General features: G+C 36.9%; 2 protein-coding genes across 7 annotated transcripts; both read right to left on the reverse strand.

Moving 5' to 3' along the window:
• Window positions 1–471: 471 nt before the first annotated feature.
• On the reverse strand, window positions 472–6,494 carry LOC148876177 (uncharacterized). Of its 6 annotated transcripts, none has more exons than XR_016098934.1 (6): window positions 6,290–6,390; window positions 6,124–6,184; window positions 5,817–5,910; window positions 5,603–5,684; window positions 5,479–5,527; window positions 472–737 (listed from the first exon to the last, which is right to left on the reverse strand). XR_016098934.1 is itself a non-coding variant. In XM_088943369.1 (6 exons), the coding sequence occupies exons 1-5, from the start codon at window positions 6,370–6,372 to the stop codon at window positions 5,497–5,499; spliced, it is 303 nt and encodes a 100-aa protein (XP_088799495.1). In that variant the 5' UTR covers window positions 6,373–6,494; the 3' UTR covers window positions 472–737; window positions 5,479–5,496. The 6 variants fall into 6 exon arrangements, 3 of the variants coding, with proteins under 3 accessions (XP_088799495.1, XP_088799500.1, XP_088799508.1); XR_016098942.1 differs by having other exon boundaries at window positions 472–745; XM_088943369.1 differs by having other exon boundaries at window positions 5,603–5,674; window positions 5,817–5,872; window positions 6,290–6,494.
• Window positions 6,495–7,372: 878 nt separating this feature from the next.
• Window positions 7,373–18,952, reverse strand: LOC148876178 (protein ACCELERATED CELL DEATH 6-like). Its single transcript, XM_088966575.1, has 5 exons — window positions 18,838–18,952; window positions 10,277–10,771; window positions 10,040–10,162; window positions 8,572–8,999; window positions 7,373–8,026 (listed from the first exon to the last, which is right to left on the reverse strand). The coding sequence occupies exons 1-5, from the start codon at window positions 18,950–18,952 to the stop codon at window positions 7,427–7,429; spliced, it is 1,761 nt and encodes a 586-aa protein (XP_088822701.1). The 3' UTR covers window positions 7,373–7,426.
• Between the last annotated feature and the right edge of the window lie 233 nt (window positions 18,953–19,185).

A 19,185-nucleotide genomic window follows, 5' to 3' on the forward strand; every position in this document is an offset into this window, starting at 1 on the left:
CATGAAATACCAATAAATAATTTTCTCATGTCTTTAGGGATGCTACAACCATCTGCTTCTCTTCGTCCTAATCAAATCCCATTTGTCCAAACCTCAATTTCTTAAACTTCTTATACCTACTTTTTAGATCTTGTATTTTGATACTGAAGTATTTATTGTTAAACTTCAACCCAAATTGTGCAAAAAAACTTCGTTGGACATCCTTCCAAACACTTGGTTTCAGACACCTAGAAACCATTCCCTCACACTGAAACTACTAGTAAATCTATGAAAATATTTTCTTGCGCAAGAGTCTAATTTGCATTAATAATAGGTGCATCTTCAAATGTTGTGGTATTGACTACATTATTTTCCATCTATATAATAATCAGATCATTAGTTGCTATAAAATTTTTAGAATCATTTTAAATTTTGTGTTGAATAAGCAAATAATACAAATTACTTGCAATGATAGGAGTCACTTGTGGTAGCTGAACCCAAAAAATATGCAAATGACCATAATATAAAACTACACAAAAGAAGAAAATAGAGTTTGATAGTTTCAAAAAACTTGTTGGTACAACCCCCAAGCAACCAAGTTCACCAAGTAAGAAAGATACGTTAAATAAAAGGTATATGTAGACATGTCTTTTTACATCAGATCTACAACATGAAGTTTATGATGAAACGAAACTATTTAATAGTGGAGAAGTATATGATATATGGACCAACTCCCATGTTGCCTATCAAGAGGTCACCTGGACAACTATCAAAGGATCAAATGTTGGAAATTGGAACTTCATAGGAAAGGAATAAGAAGGCAGTAGAATTGATAGAAAATTTCACAACTCTATGTGGATTGCACTGCTGATCAAAATATGAATAGATAAACCTAGGCAAATAGGCTTGATTGAAATAGAAATGAAATTTATATTCACCAAATATAAATTTGCATTGCTGATCAAGATTATACCATTTATCCACGTCTACAGAGACCGTTGTAACAGATAGTGATACCTGGCCTTGCTTGAGTAAGAAATAGATATGCCTTTTCCATGTCCAAGTAAAAAGGTGAGGGCCATATGTTTGGTGGTTGGCATCACCAAATACTACCAGTAAATGTCACCAAAAGATAACACAAAGATGCTGCTGTTCTAGTTGTCTTCATGTTATAAAACAAAACTACTATTCATTGGAACACTCCCTTAATTAGGGTTTGGGTTTGGGAGACAGCTCCAACTCTGACCCAACTGTCTGAATTTCAACCTCTTTGACACTAGCTCGGTTATTCACTCAACTGACTTAAGAACAAGGGGTGATGGGAAGATGAGAAACCAAAATAAAAACAAAAAGGAGTGTGCACTTATCTCTTTAGGGTTAATCAATTCTGAACCAAATAATTAGAAAACACCAAGACCAGATCCAAGCCCAAACTATACAAAGTCTGGAGCTAATCGGGCTGATTGAATATTTGGATCTTAACATATAAGGGCCCATTTATTACCGACAACTCTTTTCTCTCTTTTCTCAAAATATCTTTATCTATCATCATGACAGATTTGCACCTTTGGCTTTACATGGTTCCATGTCAAAGGATGTCTATAGTAATCCTGCTCTGAAGAATAAGGTCAAAGATATCTACTGGCACTAAGGGTACAACTTGTGTTGGGTTGGGCCAAAGTGTTTAAGTTGAGGTTAACCCTAACCCAACCCAATGCATTAAAACAATCACCCTGAAACCGATTAAGCATGAAAGCTGGAAGACAATTTGGTAACATGAAAAAAATTTACAAAAAATCATGAAATCGATTAAGCATTAAAATATTTTGGGTAAATTACAAAGACCCACCTGTACTATGGGATTTGTGACAAAGACTCCTCTATGCTTTGTTTTGTGACAAAGACCCTCCTGTACTATGATCATGAGATAAAGACCCCCTTCTGTAGTTTTTCTCTTGTTACAATATTTTTAATCCCCATATTACCCTTGTAATAACAATAATTGGAAGAAAACACTGTTCATCTTCCCTGACCTCACCATATATGAACCAACGGTAATCCCTTTTACCTCAAATTCCTTCACATTTCTCTCTCTCTCCCTCTCTCTCCCCCAGTCTCTCTTCCCCTTCTCCTTTCTCTCCTCTCCTTCTTCCCACCTTCCTCTGTTTTCGCTAAAACCATGCATGATTGTCTACAGTCCGCAATTAGAGTGCGGATTCGTCAAGAAGGCTCAAGAGAACATGCATACGACAACAAGAACTTGACGAGGAAAAGAGCGTCACCTTAATAATAAAGGAAGATATAGACCCAGCAGAGAAGTCTTCCTCTGGTTAATTATTGCTGCATAACAACAATGCAAAGTCTAAGGTATACACTATACAGAACCAATAGTGGGGGGACATCCACAAGGAAGATGAAGCCTTTGCAATTGCTCTGAGTACTGCCCGTGGGTCTATAGTAGACCATGTTGCTCGGAGATTTTCTAGCTTGCCTCTGCAAGAGCGGCCGTAAGAAGCGAAGTATCAAACCGTGCAAGGTTCCCAGAAGTGAAGGTCGTAGGCCTTTGGCTCACAATGCTTCTCATGATACGATGATATAGAACAACAAGGAGTAGCTACTAAGCACAAGAGAACCAAAGATGGTGGCAAGGCCATTTTGTTGGGTGCGGGCGGTATTGCAGCAGCTGCTACTGATGTTGTCTGCACCTCTAGAAATGGTGCCGAGGATAAAGGGGATGGCTTTGATGATATTGTCGAACATGTTGGTGAAGTTGCTACCCAGCATCATGATAGTGGTGGTCACGGAGACGAAAATGGAGGCGGTAATGTTCATCACGGTGATGCTGTTATTGGGGGCTACGGTAGTGATGGTGGTGACGGCGGCAGTTGAAATTCTTTTTCATTTTGCGCTTTCTTGATCATATTTGTGTTGTTGTTTGATACTTTGACCATTGGGGTGCATTTGTGTTTGTGTTTTGTGGTTTGGTTCTCTTATTTCCATCATCACTGTGCTTCCCTCTTTTTTTTTTTTTTTCCTTTCAACGAGGCTAATAGGTTATAGGGCAAGTAGTTGCAGCTAGAGGCCTCTAACTAGTCAGGTGTTCAATGGAGGAAATCTCTCATCATGTAAGGATTGGCGGATTCTTCCTTGGAACTGATCTCTGTTTTTCTCTGCTGCTCTTTTTTATTTTTCTCTCTAGATCTGTAGTTCAAACTTTTGTTTGCTGGGTTGAAGTTCAAACTGTTTTACCAGTAAGGTGTTCGACGTTTACCAGCCTCACGACCCCATTCCCATATGGGAATTACCACCGCTGGTTCATGTATCATGAGGTTGGGGAAGATGAATAGTATTTCTCATCAGAAATAGATATTACAAGGGTAATCTGGGGATTAAAAAATATTGTAACGGCATTTTTGGATGGAAGGCTAACAGAATGGGGTCTTTGTCTGACGTTCATAATACAGGGGGTCTTTGTCGCGCAGACCCATAGTACAGGGATGTTTGTAATTTACCCAAATATTTTTTATAGATCTACAGAAAATAAATTCAATAAAAACTATTTACTTTGTTCATAAAATCATGAAAAAAAATCACTAGAACATGAAGCATTAGAACTGATAAATCATTGCAATAGAACTGATAAACATTAGAATTGATAAATCAGTAAAACCGATTAAGCATTAAAACTGATAAACATTAGAAGTGAAGAGGAAACACTAGAAGAGGAAAATCATTAGCTTATTCATGAAATACTACATGAAATATGTTTCAACCCATTGGCCTATTCATCAAATCCCTGTTTCAGTTAACAGAAACAGAGTGGATTCAGACATTTCATGCTTCTAGTTCCATGGGACAAATAAATCAACTAGGGGCTTCAGTTTATTGCAACCAAAATTTCTGCCCATAAAGCACAATATTCATTCTAATATCAATCATGGAGGGGAGACAAGGAGATCAAAATCCAAAGCTGCATCTTTTCTTATAATTGTGGGTACAATACAACAAAAACTAAATCAGTTTCCAAATTACCCTAAGGCCAGCAAAATAAAATCAAATGTAAAACTAGTCCAAACCTCCAAGGCCAATCTAGATAAGCTATTTAGTTCAAGTAACCATCCAGAAATTACATAATGACAAATTAATATCACAAAGATTTGGGAATTCTTTTCAATTAAAAGGAAATAGAACAACCTGGATTTGCATATAAAAAATACAGGTACTAAGCTACTAAACCGGTTAAGAGTCTAGCATTTTTCCATAAGAGCCAACTATGATTTTACACTAGAAATCATACTACAATAGTAAATTCAAACGGAATAACTTTCTTGTTCAACTTAAATCCAATTTGATTCTATACATATGTTATACGATTAACTAAAAATGGTTAAATGAAGTGGAAATTAAAACCAATATGATAATGATAGTGACAAAATTATGACCTAATTGCCAATGGCTGAATTTTGAACTCACAGGCTCTCCATCTTAGATCAATTCATTGAGTCGCAAAAAGAGCCTCGATAAGAAGAATAAAGAAATAAGACATTTAGGTGCCCATCAGAAACAAAGGCAACAAATTTCCCAGTCATTTAGGAATCTGATATACAAAGTATCAGGTTACAAGCACACTCCGTAGATGTCAGGGATCAATGTTGCAATTCATCCTTAGAGACCTGTTATAAGGTGATATATAACAAAACCCAAGTAAAAAAAGAAAACTAAAGTGGCATCTGTGCATGTGGTGGAGAAAGTTGCAGAACGCCAATTACAATGCTTTCTAGTCTGTAACGACACTGTTCCTTACTTTATCATCTATTAGTAGCTCTTTTTTCAGCCAATGGAGTCATCCTCCAAGGCTGGCTCATTTGGAAGGGGTACCAATACAAATACTTATTGTATTTTGTATGTATTTTATTTGCACTATCTTTCCAAGCGAGCTAAAGGTTTCAATTCATTCATCACTTTGATTAGTTGAGTGAGGAAAGACTACTGAAGCTAGACAGGCTTTCAGCCTTTAATGTTATCTCATCTGTCAACATAGAACTGTCCCCTCGTGTCAGGTGCCCTGATTCAACAAAAGTCTTTATTTTCTAAATTAAAACATTTGAAACCTCAACCACTTCACTTGTATGGAGATAGAGTGGCCACAAAAATCAGACACGCACACAGAAACGACTAACGTGGCCAGCCAAAAGAAAGTAAAAAAGGTCGTTCCTGCTGTGTATTACATCAGTGACAAGAACTGGCCACGTCATTCCTCCCATATGGATGAATGCTCGAAGCTTCCTTGTATTCGCAGCAAATAGCGAAGAGCAGAGGCGGAGAAAATCGCAGCCTTGCATAATGAAAGCCAAAACAAGAATACTTGAGCCCTAAACGATGACCCTATATATGGACCGGACAATCTCAAACTTAACACAAATTCGACCCACATGTGAAATGAAGCACACAAATTCGACCCATATATGAAAGCCACAAAAATGTCAAATGAGGAATTACCTGGAAATGCAGCAATGTTCAATGGTGACTTGTACGCATCCTCAAACACCTGTGAAGAATATCTGGTCATAAATGGATTTATTCCTCTTAAATAACAACCAAATTATCTCAGCGATGTACCTACCCAAGAATTTCCACTGGAAATGCAGCAAATAGCTTCATGAGATCACAGCCGCAGGTTCTGCCAAATCCTCCCCTGTGAAATCCTTTTGATAATGGGATTGAGGAAACGCAGAAATAGAAATGTGAAAACCATCTCAATCATAGATTCCTATAATCTAAAGCTCACTGGAAGAAGCCGGAATCCATGTCGCCCATAGAGTGAGAGAGAGTTTTACCTATTAGACGTTGTTGCCGGTGCCGTCACAGGGATGCGTTCGATGGTGAAGGAAGACTGAGAGAAATGAGAAATGAGTGAGCAGAGGTCTGACTCTGAGAGAGAGAGAGAGAGAGAGAGAGCGGGAAGACAAATAAATGAGAAAAGAGAAGAGCGGGAGGAAGAAAAACGTATTTTTCACAGGGCTTGTTATAGTGGAAATTTTAAATGACTGTCGCTAAAGACAAGTATTTCTAGCGGCAGCCATTTATGTGTCAGTTAAAAAACTGCCGCTAATGCCTAGTTTTCCTGTAGTGTGTGGGTTGTACCTTGACTGCCAAAATCACTTCTGATTTGTCACAGAGGCAGAATCGTTCTTCAATGGTTCCTCTGCAAGTTGAAAATGGTAAGAAAACAAGAAAAAAATAGAAACGGACAATGAAGGAAGAAGAAGAAAGAAGACGCAGAGATGAAGGAGGAAGAGAAGCGACATGCCTGACCAGACGAAGAAGAAGAGGAGTGGCATCAGTTTTGAGGCCCCAAATGTTTGAGAAAATGGGAAACCATCGAAATGGCATTGTTTATTTTGGTCAGCGTGTCATCAATGACACACGTATTAGCAAGCTCTTAACGCATCTAAGCGCGGTCATTTCAAGCTTCTCGAAATTAGACAGAAATTGGGCTTTTTGCATCTTTTAGGGGTCACGTCTTCTGGCCAGAAGATCATTCTCCATCCAAACGGAGAAAGACACAAAACCAAGCTTCCAGGCTTCTTAAAAAGTTACCAGCTGGCGTGTAAAGACTTGACAAAGGCGGTCTAGGTGAAGTAAAGTGTCATGCGAATGAACCTCTCAAGCAACTAGCCAATAAGGATGCTTTTCCCAGACAGCCAAAGTGGACAAGCTTCTTCAAAGCAGTTGAATTAATTAAAGTAGTTGTATATGAAGTTAATTAAATACTCCAAAATGGCCCCGTAAACCATTTGCAACATAATATGTGGATAGTGAATATATGCTTATATAGACGACTTTAATTACACAAGGGCTTTGCAAATTATAAAGCCTCATATCGTCAAACTTTAGGTTCACCCCTTAATGTGAACACACACACTAATTATAATAACCCCCCACCCCACCCCACCCCATTTCCTCAAATTGATGGTGGTGGAAATTGATTCCACATCAATGCTTGAGCAAACCAGTAAACATATATACCAATAAGCCATCCTCAAATTAGAAAGCCATAATTCCTTGTACTTTCTCATTCACTACTTGGAGACTCCAGAGGCAAAAGAAACCTATGACTATTACATATAGTCATTTTTTTATCATGAAAACGTAAAAAATTGTGTTACTTGTTGAAACGTCAGTAATTCAGGAGATTCGTATAATTTATCCGTCTCTTTCTTTCTATCTCTTTCTCTCTCTCTCGAAATCATTCTGATCAGATCCAAGTTCAGTATTGGAATAATAGATTAATCCAATTTTCCACAATCCCAAGTTACAAATTCACAAATCTAAAACAACGAATGTCATTAATTAATATGTCAGAAAAAAATAAAACACACTTTATAGTAGATATTCAATCTCTTCTCTCTCTCTCTCAAACATGTACCTACACAGCCTTAACCTATCACTTTCCTAGACCGAAGATGCCAGATCCGTATGTGGAGACTATCATGTCAACAAGAAGGGGAAACTGCAATAATACAAACAAGGCAACTGGGACACTACCAAGCAAAATTATAGGAATGGCTGTCCATTTAGCTCGATGATGAAGAACAATGAAAAGTGTTGCACCAAAAGCTATCATCATAGTTGCTACTGAGAAGAATAGAGTGGCAAGACCGATTATCAATCTCTTGGGCAATGATACTAGAAAATCTTCTTCTGCATATCGTGATGTGAGGATTCCTAGAAACATCAACACCGAGGTGGTAGAAGAAAAGAGCGAAAATGCATCCGAGATAATAAAAATCATGAAAGCTTTAGTGTGTAGAAAAATAGGAATGCCTGAATCACTATTATTTCCCCCTGGCATAGTGAACGCTGCTGTAAACATAATTGTTGCAATCAGAGTTGCCACAACCATACATGATGTTGCTGTGTCCTTCATCCACTTCTCCCCATCCTTGACCAAGTTCCTGTGTGCCTCTGTAAACAATGTTTGAGGTGTTTGGCCATTTGAATTTTGGAATTCTTTGTACTTGGGTGGTACAAACTTCTCTACCTCCTATTATTTGACAGTTTAAATAGTTTTAGAGGTAGATACCACGAGTTGATGAGTTCACTTTTTCTAGGACATGGTTTTAGCCCTTTGCCTCTGATGTTCAGTTGTAACATCACCATGGCATCACTTCATCTAATTCAAGGTAGGGACACAACAATATATTGAAGGTTCTGATTTCCTTGTTTTTCTAGCCCATGGCTAAAACGAGATTACATCAGTGTCCCATAGGTGCCATACATGCATGCATATCTTAGAGTGCATTGGAAACATCTTCTTTACTTGTCATTGGGAGATGTTCCCGGTACACGGTTCAGATGTGCTCTGGGCCAGGCGCCTGTGGGGTGCACTATGTGAGGCGTATACGTGAACTTGGCTAAAATAACATGAAATTGTTTGATAATATACTAATTAGTGTCATGCAAAGACAAATGAAATTGTTTGGAACTGTTGGAGACATAATCATGTACATTGGGGCAATGCATGGTTTTGTCTCCAATAGATCTGAACCCAAATTGTTCATCATCCGGAGTTAATAAAAAAGAGCTTACCTTAAACCATTGAAGCTCCCGTTGCATCTGCAAAGCTGCCCCAGAGACTCTACTAAGCTGTGAGTAAGGTGATAACATTGCAGCTAAATGTAACATAGTGTTTTGCTGTTTATCAAATGGCATGATGTAGCTCTCTTTTGTACCCATCCCATATATGAGGTTGAAGACTTTATGTTGTCGATGTACAATTGCAACTGTAATTATGCTTTGACCATTTTCATCTAAGGCATATAGTGTATTGGGAATGGAGTCGATGATTCCATCAACAATCTCAACAATCCCAAATTTGGCAGCTCTATGCATTGCAAAGTACACTCCTGCCTCTTGAAGATGCGCTCCATCCAATTTTTCAATTTCAGAACAAATAACTTTTAGTATTTCAATCACTTGAATATGTACCAGTTTCTTTTGGTACACTTGCTGAATTCCTGGATAGTCAATAAGATAGTTAGAAAAATAAAAGATTATGATTTATCCAAAGATCAAATGATCCAAGTGATTGATTTTTTCGCATACCTAATGGTTTAAGGGCACTCCATGCTATTCGACGTATCAACCAGAAAACTACAACGTAAACTATTACACTTTTCACTTATGATAAAATGTTGAAAGTGTTCAGACTATTAGCAGTATCAAACAATTTTGATATGAATACATTTTAGAAATGCATGAATAATGATGAAAGATATAAAAATGCTCAGATACATGTAGGGAAATGCATAAAATCACATAAACATATTAGTAACAGTAAATCTAAAGTCAAAATATCTATGAACAGTTTATATGAAGAGAAACATTATAATCAATAATATTGGAATCAAAAACACATGCACATCATACGATGATTATCACTCTATTTCAAATTTTATTAAATTTTTGAAAAAAATAATTTACTTAGAATTCTTATATAAATAATAACTTTATTTTTTCAGATAATAAATATTTTTTTATATTTGACATATATTTTAAACATATAATTATTTTATTTTTATATTTTTAGTATTTTATTAATTTTTTTGGGAAATAAAATTTTAAATTATTTAGTTTAGTTTTTATAATTATATTTCTATTTAGTTTATAATTTTACATTTTCATTGAAGTTTGAAATCAATCCAAAAACACAATATACAATTTCATTAAAATAGGTATCAATACACTTCTGTATCGATGCATATCAAATTGTATCCACCGATACGGTATAATACAATCCAATGTCGAGGTGTATCATGCCAATATGCATGACTTGTGGGATATATAATCATGGATAGGATACGGCCTATATTAGGAGTATCATATCGGTACTTTGAACCTTGGGTCTTTGGGCCAACATAACTTGTCACATGTACCATATATATTTCAAGAATCGTGAATATATATATATGTACATGTATATATGTATATGCGTGTGTGATCAAATAAAAAAAGAAATGGAGGCACCCACTTGAGTAGATCCATTGCGCCCAAATACTATGCTGAGTTCCACTTGGAAATGCTGAAGGCCTACGAGCCAGTGTACTGAGTGCTGTCTCACCAAATTTATCTTTAGTAATAGCTAGCCTTGGAAAACGCTGGAGTAGATTCAGAGCAACATCTTTGGAAGAAAAAAACAACAATAAGGATATCACCAACATATTGTAATGAATTGCTTCTGCTACTTAAAATATATATTATATATATAAGCTTAATTACATGTCCACGTTCTCACCGTAGATCTCAGCAGAAATTGTTTCAATAAGAAGTGTGACTCCATTATTGTTACTTATCTCAGGATTAAATTCAACCAGTGGTGTGACTGAGTAAAGAAAGCGCACCATATCCTTTCTGCCTCTGATAGCAGCCACAACAACTGGGATATAACCATACGCATTCCGTATACATACCAAACCTCTATTTCCATTCACCATGGCCTCAGCAATCCTTGTGATTCCACCAACGGCAGCAATGGAAAGAGCTGTGATACCATGGTTGTCCGTTACTTGCAAATCATTTTTAGACATCAACTGTACCAGCTTCTCAACCATTACAACATTGCCGTTCAAAGTCGCAATATGCAGAGCAGTCTGCCCTAAAGATGTGATCTTGGCTCTCACTGCATCCGGATGGACAGCAAGGAATCTTTCCGCACTCTCCCACTCACCACCATCCACAGCCTTGTATAGGGGCAGATACTTTACATAGTCCTCCCGGAGATTATCTGTCACTGTTTTGATCCAACCAAACCAATTAAACTTTCAACTTATTTTGGCACATAAGGTCAGTGCTCAACCATATCTCTACCTAGTATGGTTTATATACAGCAGACACGAAATAATTGGAAATTTGATCTTCATCGTAGATAATTATTATTAGGGCTGTCAACGGATAGGTTCTGGGTTCCTGGAACCAATAGCATTCCCACAGACCCGGAACCGATCCAGACACTGTAGGGTCTGTGATTTTGGACTTAGAATTGAATCGATCGGTTCTTCAGACAATCGGATCCGATCGGATGGACCCGACGATGCTATAATTAAAAGCTAAAACCCTGTTAAAAAACAACAAAAAACCAACTAAAATATAACAGATACAACCTGGACGGGCGGACAGTTGCCGGACGGATGAACGGCTGATGGACGGTGAGATGGCCGGGGGGGGGTTGGGTCCAAAATCAGTTCGGATCAAGGCGGACCCGGTTCCGATCCTATAGTAATTGGGATTTTTTAAAAATCTGGAACCGATTCATCGGGACATGTTCTGAAACCAGAATCAGTCCAATTGGTCCGGGTTCATCGGACTTATCGGGTCTGACCAGATCCATTGACAGCCCTAATAATTATAAATAAATCTCTCTTTGTATAATTGCTCATTGACTTTTCAGCTGTCAAGAGACTCATGGACATAATGAGGCAGCCGGTTAAGCATTAATTGGAGTGGTATTTTTCCCTTTGGTCCTGAAAATAGAGGTGGATTCGAGGCGAGGTGAGTTGAATATCAAACTATTCGGGCTCGGCTTGCTCGTTAATTATCTGGTTCAAGCTTGATTTGAACTAGAGACTTGAGCTCGAGTTTTGCTCAAGTTAAAAGCTCAGAAGTTTGAATTCAGTTTGGCTCAAGTTCTACTATCTTTGATTGTAGGTTTCTCTAGCAATCGATAGGGGTGAATATTCGGTTAAAAATTGAATCAAATAAATCAAAATTTTTAAAGCTGAATTAAAAATTTGAAAACCGAAATGAAAACCGAATTACAATAAAACCGAAATAACCAAATCAAAATTTTTGGTTTGGTTTTTGATTATTCCGATTAAAAACCGAATTTAATTAATATATATATAATATTATATACTATAACCTAATATATATATATATATATATATATATATATTGTAATATATATTATGAAATTTAATTTCATTATAATAAGTTATATATAATATATTAATAATATATAAATATATAGCATATTATATTATATATCATATAATAAATTTTAATTAATTCAGTTTTTTCGATTAACCAAAATTTCTAAATTTGAAAACCAAAACCGAAAACCGAATTACCCAAAAACCGAAAAAACCAAACCAAAAAAACCGAAACTGAAATTTTTGATTCGTAATTCGGTTTTATTTGGGCTCACCCCTAGCAGTTGTCGAGGTGCCAAGGTGCCAAGTCGAGGTCTCCCTTAGTTGATGAGGTGTCAAGCCAATGTCTCTCTCAATTGTCGAGGTGCCGAGCCAAGGTCTCCTTCAACTATCGAGGTGCCAAGCCTAGGTCTCCCTCAATTGCTGAAGTGCCGAACCGAGGTCTCTCTCAGTAACTGAGGTGCTGAGCCAAGGTCAAATTCAATAGTCGAGCTGAGGTGACACCCTATGTACATATACTCAATTAGGCTCGTGAGACGCATGAGCCGAGCTGTATTCAACTCAAGCTTGGCTTGATTAATTCAGCTCAAAGCTTGGTTTAGAAGACCGAGCCGATCCGAGCTTGAAAAATTCGTAAACAGTTCGGCTCGTGACCACCCCTACCTCTATGATGGACTATCTTTTTTTATTATAACCAAAACCCCAAAATCTAGAATGACCAAATAATCTTAATTTTGCTGTTTAAAGTTCTCTTCGTATCACCAAAGCATGTGGTTGGATGAAACTTTAATAGCCATATAAATTTAAAGTTTGAAGTCTAATTTTTGAGTAATTAAATAATTAATAATTTAAAAATTAATTAATAAAAATACAAAATTAAGTAACAAAACTTTAACACATATTACATTAAAAAATTTCATTAATAATTTTATAACAATTATAATTAATCATAACTTGGGTAACTTTAAAATTAATTATTTGTAATAAATTTGATTAAAAATTAATTGCATTAATAAAATGCAAATTTTATTAATTAATAAAAATAAATTCAATCTTACAATTTAATAATTAAAAGAAAAATTAATAAAATTTCGTAAAGCCCATCTGACCACAAAACAATACATGGATTGTGCTCAAACTAGTTTTAACCCAATCGAGAATGTTATGGGGCTTCTTTTGCTTCAATTTTGCCTAACAAGAGCAATACTTGGGATTGGTCTTTTTGTTTCAATTTTAATCAATTCCTCATCAAATTGGATATTCCCTTCAAAGCTGAAACAAAGCAAAATTCAATGGTATAATTTAATGGAAAAAGGGTGGACATTTGCCTTCCTCTGTTGAGCTTGGTCTTGGTGTTATATATGTGGATGACATCTTTTCTGTCATGTACAAGGAAATAATAGCCGAGGCATAAGAAATCTTGAGTAAACAAAGAAAAAATGACTAGTGCAACTGCAACAAATGATTCAAGGAAAATTGAATTTCTTATCAAGATGATCACATACTATACTGGTCATTGCAGGCATGTTTATAGGCTAGAAGGCTTCTAAATTAGACTTTGAATCCAATTTTCCAGAAACAGTAAACTTGTTAAATATATTACAGTGAATTTTATGTAAACAGGGAATTTGCGTAAAAAGATTCAAAACCCCTACTATATCATGATTTCTTTCTTTACTCTTAAACCCAATTATACTTAAATACCCGAAAAGTTTAGGGTATTTAAGTAGAAGCAGAATTTCTCAAGGACAGCTCTGATCAGTGCCATTTTTGAATATCATACTTATGATTTTAGTCTGTGTTCCGTTTAATTGAAAATAAGAGAGAAACATAATGTTCAAGAAAAGTACTGAATAATTTTCACAATTTTTTTTCTGCATTACATCTCACGAACAACCCCGCTAATGACAACATACAAGTATAGGCCGGCCCAGAATTGAAAGGCTGGAATCCCGGCTTTGTACTGTGCAGAGGCAACTGGGCCCAGGCCTAAGTTAGCCCACTATTATAGGTGCTAAGCATGGTTTTTAAAACTGAACTGGAGATTGAACCGGTCAGGAGTCCGGTTACCTGTTCGAATGGCCTGACTGTTCGACCTGAATGACCAGCCCATTCTGAAAAAAAATTAAAAAATTGGAAAACGGTCAAAAATATTCGAACGGTTAACCAGTCGATTCAACAATTTGCTGATCAAAATCAACGATTTTAAGAGAAAAAACGGTTTAAAAAAATGGAATTGATCAAGTGACCGATTTTTAGTTTTTCTGGTCCGACCATCCAGTCCGATCTGGGCCTTGACCAAGATTATCATCATTGCCATCTGCTGCATAAGCTTACGGGATAGTAATTGTTAATTTGTGAGTACAATCAATCATCTTACAATCGAACCAACATAATGTTAAATATTCTTAGTCATCAATATCACTAGCACCGGATCAAGACACAGCGTTTTCCTCAAGGTTGAGTCTCATGAAAAATTTTACGGGAATTTCCCTGACACGTTAGTACTTATTGTGTATCAAAGCTAGACAATAATTGCTACTTCTTCCTCGGTGGGTATGTATTTAATCAGTTTAGTTTTGTAAAATTTGGATTGATGTTTTTGGCAGAGAGACGATCTAACAAGGGGATCAGGTTTGGAAAAATTAGGGTAAATTGAAGAGAAATGGTGAAAAGTGAAGAGAAATTTTTAGATAATAACCCAAAAGGAAAAATATATTGAAAGTAAAAGGAAATTCAAAAAAAAAAAATCTCTCTAATGGAATGATACCGGATTTTCAACTCTTCTTTTTCTATACTAGACAACTACTGCATGGCAGATTTTCCATTTTACTTGTGTAAAGAGTAACATTTGAGCATCACACAAAGTCTTGGACGCCTGTCATACAGATTAGTTTGTATAGGAAATCTGGATTTTATATAGAGTGTAACTTCCTAACAGTAGATTGGCATTCAAACAGTCCCCCTTTTGCTTGTCAAGCCTTCGCCCCTTCCCCTTTTGTTTGGTCTGTTTTCCTGGAGTGTTTTTACTTTGTCATGTTCAAATCTAATAGTTTTTCTTCGGTTTTTCTTGCTGCTTGTGATCTATTGATTTGTTATCTGAGCATTGCTTAATGAATGAAGTTTGCCGTTTAATGCATAAAAAAATACGGATTTAGCCTGGATCATCTGAACATGATGGCTGTATACTAGGGGTTATATAACCAATAATAATGAGTGATTTGGGGGCATATACACTTGTCGATGTGGAGATGTCATTAATTATTGGTTATAAATCCCCTCACAACATCAACTTCAGTTAAAGGTGTTAGAAAATTTGTGTGCATGCATTATAAGCACCAAGTGATTATAAATTAGGAACATGCTCTAAGGCCTCATTTTTTCACACTGTACAAAGTGGGGAATTGGTCAATGGCTCAATTGAGCCACACACAATTTGACAGTACCCTAGTAAATACATTCTCAGGACAGGAACAAGGCCTTAATTGTGCCACACACACAAAGTTTCATTCTCTTTTGACTGATGGAGATATTCTTCTTCTTGTCCAACATGACACATGCAACTTCATAATAGTCATTTAGAAGAAGTACAAATACAAATATGTAGAGTGCAAAATTTTGTATTTTGTATGTATTTGTATTTGCGCTCTTCCCAATAATTAAGGCTAAGGCTGTGTTTGAAAATAATGCAAATGGAATATAAATCCCGGTTCAGGATAAATTTGTACTCTGGTTCATTTTTGCTTGTATTTGGAAACATTACATTTATGTATTGACAAACGATGGACCAATGCATATTTACATTGATAATAAATTATAAAAGTACATCAATATAAAAGAAGTAAATTTGCATTCAAGTGGGCTTTTGATAAAAAATAAAAAACATATGTTTATTGGAATTTGTCTTTGCATCCAGTACAACTAAAAGTCTGTTTGGTAAGAAGATAAATTTGTCAGTGCAAAACTAACCCAACTTTACAATTTATATAAACCATTTTACACTCTACAAATTGGCATTCACACTTATTTGCATTGTTTACAAATGCAGCCAGGGATTGAATGAATATCATTACAATTTACAACTTATAAAACTATTCTACCTGGTTTATCATTCAAATGCATTTTACACTAACAAAAAAGATGAAAATCTATCTCAGAGAGAGAGAATGAGGAAGGAGGTGTACCTGTTAGAACAGATGACGTGGACCTTCTCTGCAAGATGAGATTGGAGAAACTTGGAGAGGGGAGGGGGGGAGGGAGGGGGAGCGTATTTATTTAGCTTCTTTAGGAGTACAGCGAGGAAAGACAAGTATCAGATCCTTTTTCTAATGTGAAGAAAAGTAATATTTCTTCAAGAAAAAGTAAAAGCAGGTCCTATAGGCACTTACAAATAAAAGAAACGGATGCAACCATGGATGCTCGATGCTTTTACATTGGATCCATCTTTGAAATTGCGGGGTTTTATATTAAAACACTTAATGAAAAGAAAAAAAAAATGGAGAATATTTTGAAGAGTATCATAGGGCAAGAGTGGAGGAGCTGAAGTTAAAATTACTTTTTTGGGTGAATATTTTGGGTGAAAATTACTTTTTTGGGAAATTATCTAAAACCCATCATAATTTTTTCTCACTTCTCTTAAACTTAGCATCGCTTTTTAAAACCTTTAGAGAGCTTTCGAGTTTGATTGTACAAAATTCACCTTCATTTAAGATTTCCATTAAATATTTTTCATGACAAAATTATGCCTAATCCAAGCATAGACCTACTCTAGGCCCATAGTAATTGGGGGTAATTTTATCGTAAAAATATTTAATAAGGTAGAGTGGTCATTAGGCATAGTTTGGTCATATAAAATACTTAAATGCTTATTGGACAACTTCTATTAATGATCACTAATGGTGATGTGATGAAAATCTTAATGGAAAGTATGTTTTTGACAATAAAATTCATTGATAGGGCTCTTTGGAGGTTTTTTTTTTTTTTTTTTTAAATCGTGACGAGTTTAAGAGAAATGCCTAAAGGTCATGATGAATTCGTTAGAGGATTCTATCTCCCTAGGAATGGCAATAAGCCGGGACAGAGATGGGGAGCCACTCCCCATTCCTGTACCAATGAAAAACCCTATCCCCATGGACCCCATACCCTAGAAATGGCCAGAATTCCGTTAAAGACAATAGCCATAGAAGAGGAGGAACCCCTCAGGTAACAATATAGTATCTGTGAAGCTTAACAAGGTTTGGGTGATCAATCAAAAGTATCAGTATTGTAAGAATGACCTAGTTAGGTCATGACCCGAATTGTGGCCCTTAATAATGGCGATACTTTAGGTCATTTTCAAATTTAATATGTTGGTACATTTTTTCTTGGGTTTTTCGTGATCTAAATTAGATTCATCATTGCTTTTTGGTATTTATTTTGTTATTAGTGGAGTGTTGAGTCCCACATGGAGTAGGAAGAGCACTATTCTTGGATTTATCTATTGCCCTATGTATTTTGTTTGAATTATAGGGCTTGCGGAGAGAGTGCACTCGGACTGCCACACACATGCATGCACTCGGCCTGACTGCGCTAGGATGATGTGCACTACAAGAAAATTGACCACTAAAGGTCTTTAAAACTTCCGCTACAAACTTTATTGGCAGCAAATTGCCACTAGGTATAAATACAAAATTGTTGCTAAAACTTTACTGACACGTGATTTTTAGCGATAGTCAAGGTCATCTTTAGCAGCAATTGCTATATGTCTGACACGTGATTTTTTGGCAGCAGTTGTGAGTACTGCTAAGTCAAGGCCATCTTTAGCGGCTATCGCTATAAGTCTACTGGTAAATCTATACTTTTTTTTCATATAATCATTTTTTTTTAATTTTTTCTAATTTGTTTTAGATAACCTACTTTCTTTACATTCATCTAAATTGAAAATGATGAGGGGTGATTTGGTATAAAGGACACATGGACGTGATCTACTAGTAGGACGACAAGTCAACATATGGCGCCCTGCCAATAGATTGAGGGAGATCGGGTACTTAGTCACCTCGGGACCAAAGCACCATGGTACCCATGTACGCTGAAGTACCATATCATCGAACCCAATGACTTTCCAGTTGTCTTCGAACTTCTCAACATCACACCACGTGATTATTGACCTTATCCTCATCCCACCCGGATCGGAGGTAAAAGATAAGCCCCATTAACGGATACATTACCTTCCTCCTAAGGCAGAATGGAAACTAATGTTATGGGCCGAAGATCTCGGGAACGTTTCAAGAAGACCCATGGCATCTCAGCTATAAAAGGGGATCAACCCTTAAGACCCAAGTACGTGCAATTACTAGCATATGAGCTCTCTAGCACTCAAACTTTCAGCTCACAACCAATAACCACAGTACTGACTTAAGCATCAAAATGACCTCCCCAGGTCATCAACCCCGGTCTCTCTAATCTTTGTTTTGCATATTAGTCCAGCTCGCTATGCTAACAACATCCAAGCGACCTTCCAGCTAGGAGCTTCCAGATCACGCACCATCAATTGGCGCCGTCAGTGGGATGCTAGCAAAAAGTCTAGCTTCTCTACCTTTATCTACCACATTCTCCTTTCAATGACAACTTCCCCAGGCAAGAGTATTGAGATGAACGTCACTAGGGGCAAGAGTATTTGATGTCACTTCCCCAAGGCTCCTTAGTGACCATAGGACACTTCACGATCCCCCTAACTGCTTCAGGGATCCTCTCTCTAACATCACCTTAGACATCACAACAGATCAGTGTCCCGTTGCCCCAAGCGGTTACCACCTTCTTGGAGCCTCCGGTGATCCCTCCTGGGGTCGGGCACTCTCAGTTCATAGACCTCGCCCAGAGCATTAGGGCAATGCAGATTCAGATACAACAAATGCATCAATTCCGGAAGTTCTAGCAGTACTACTTCTACCAGCATTATCAACAACAGCTTCCACCTCTTCAGCTGAACCAACAAGTAGGACAAACCTAGCACCAGGCTCATCAGAGCGTCCGCCGATCTCCTCCTCAGGATGGGAAAACCTCATAAGTACCGGTCCCTCCCAAGGGTTAGACCCCACCTTGGGGTAGAGTAGATCGGCAACTCACTCCCCCAGTCTCTTGATAACTCTACATTTTGATGCATTAAGGGCATCATTTTCGGGGTATTTTCGGCCTTAGAGTAGTCAAGTTGTGTTATTTTCCCAGTTAATTTCAATGATGTGACCTCTTAGGGTCTCTGTGCAAAACTGAGAAGGTTTCATGGCTGAATTGTAGTTTT

This window comes from Nelumbo lutea, chromosome 1, assembly GCF_056320005.1.
Source record: "Nelumbo lutea isolate HS-2025 chromosome 1, American lotus-T2T, whole genome shotgun sequence".
Lineage (NCBI taxonomy): Eukaryota > Viridiplantae > Streptophyta > Magnoliopsida > Proteales > Nelumbonaceae > Nelumbo > Nelumbo lutea.

Bases quoted from the DNA above. Each gene is read 5' to 3' on its own strand.
- LOC148876178 (XM_088966575.1), bottom strand. From the start codon at position 18,952: ATGAGGTTTTCCCATCCTGAGGAGGAGATCGGCGGACGCTCTGATGAG. The intron at 10,163-10,276 runs GTGAGAACGTGG...TTTCTTCCAAAG, and splicing joins AATTTCTGCTGAGATCTACG to ATGTTGCTCTGAATCTACTC. The intron at 9,000-10,039 runs GTATTTGGGCGC...TTGACTATCCAG, and splicing joins TCCAAGTGGAACTCAGCATA to GAATTCAGCAAGTGTACCAA.
- LOC148876177 (XM_088943369.1), bottom strand. From the start codon at position 6,372: ATGCCATTTCGATGGTTTCCCATTTTCTCAAACATTTGGGGCCTCAAA. The intron at 5,873-6,123 runs GTACAACCCACA...CATTTCTCTCAG, and splicing joins AAGTGATTTTGGCAGTCAAG to TCTTCCTTCACCATCGAACG. The intron at 5,675-5,816 runs GTAAAACTCTCT...AGGATTTCACAG, and splicing joins CCGGCAACAACGTCTAATAG to GGGAGGATTTGGCAGAACCT.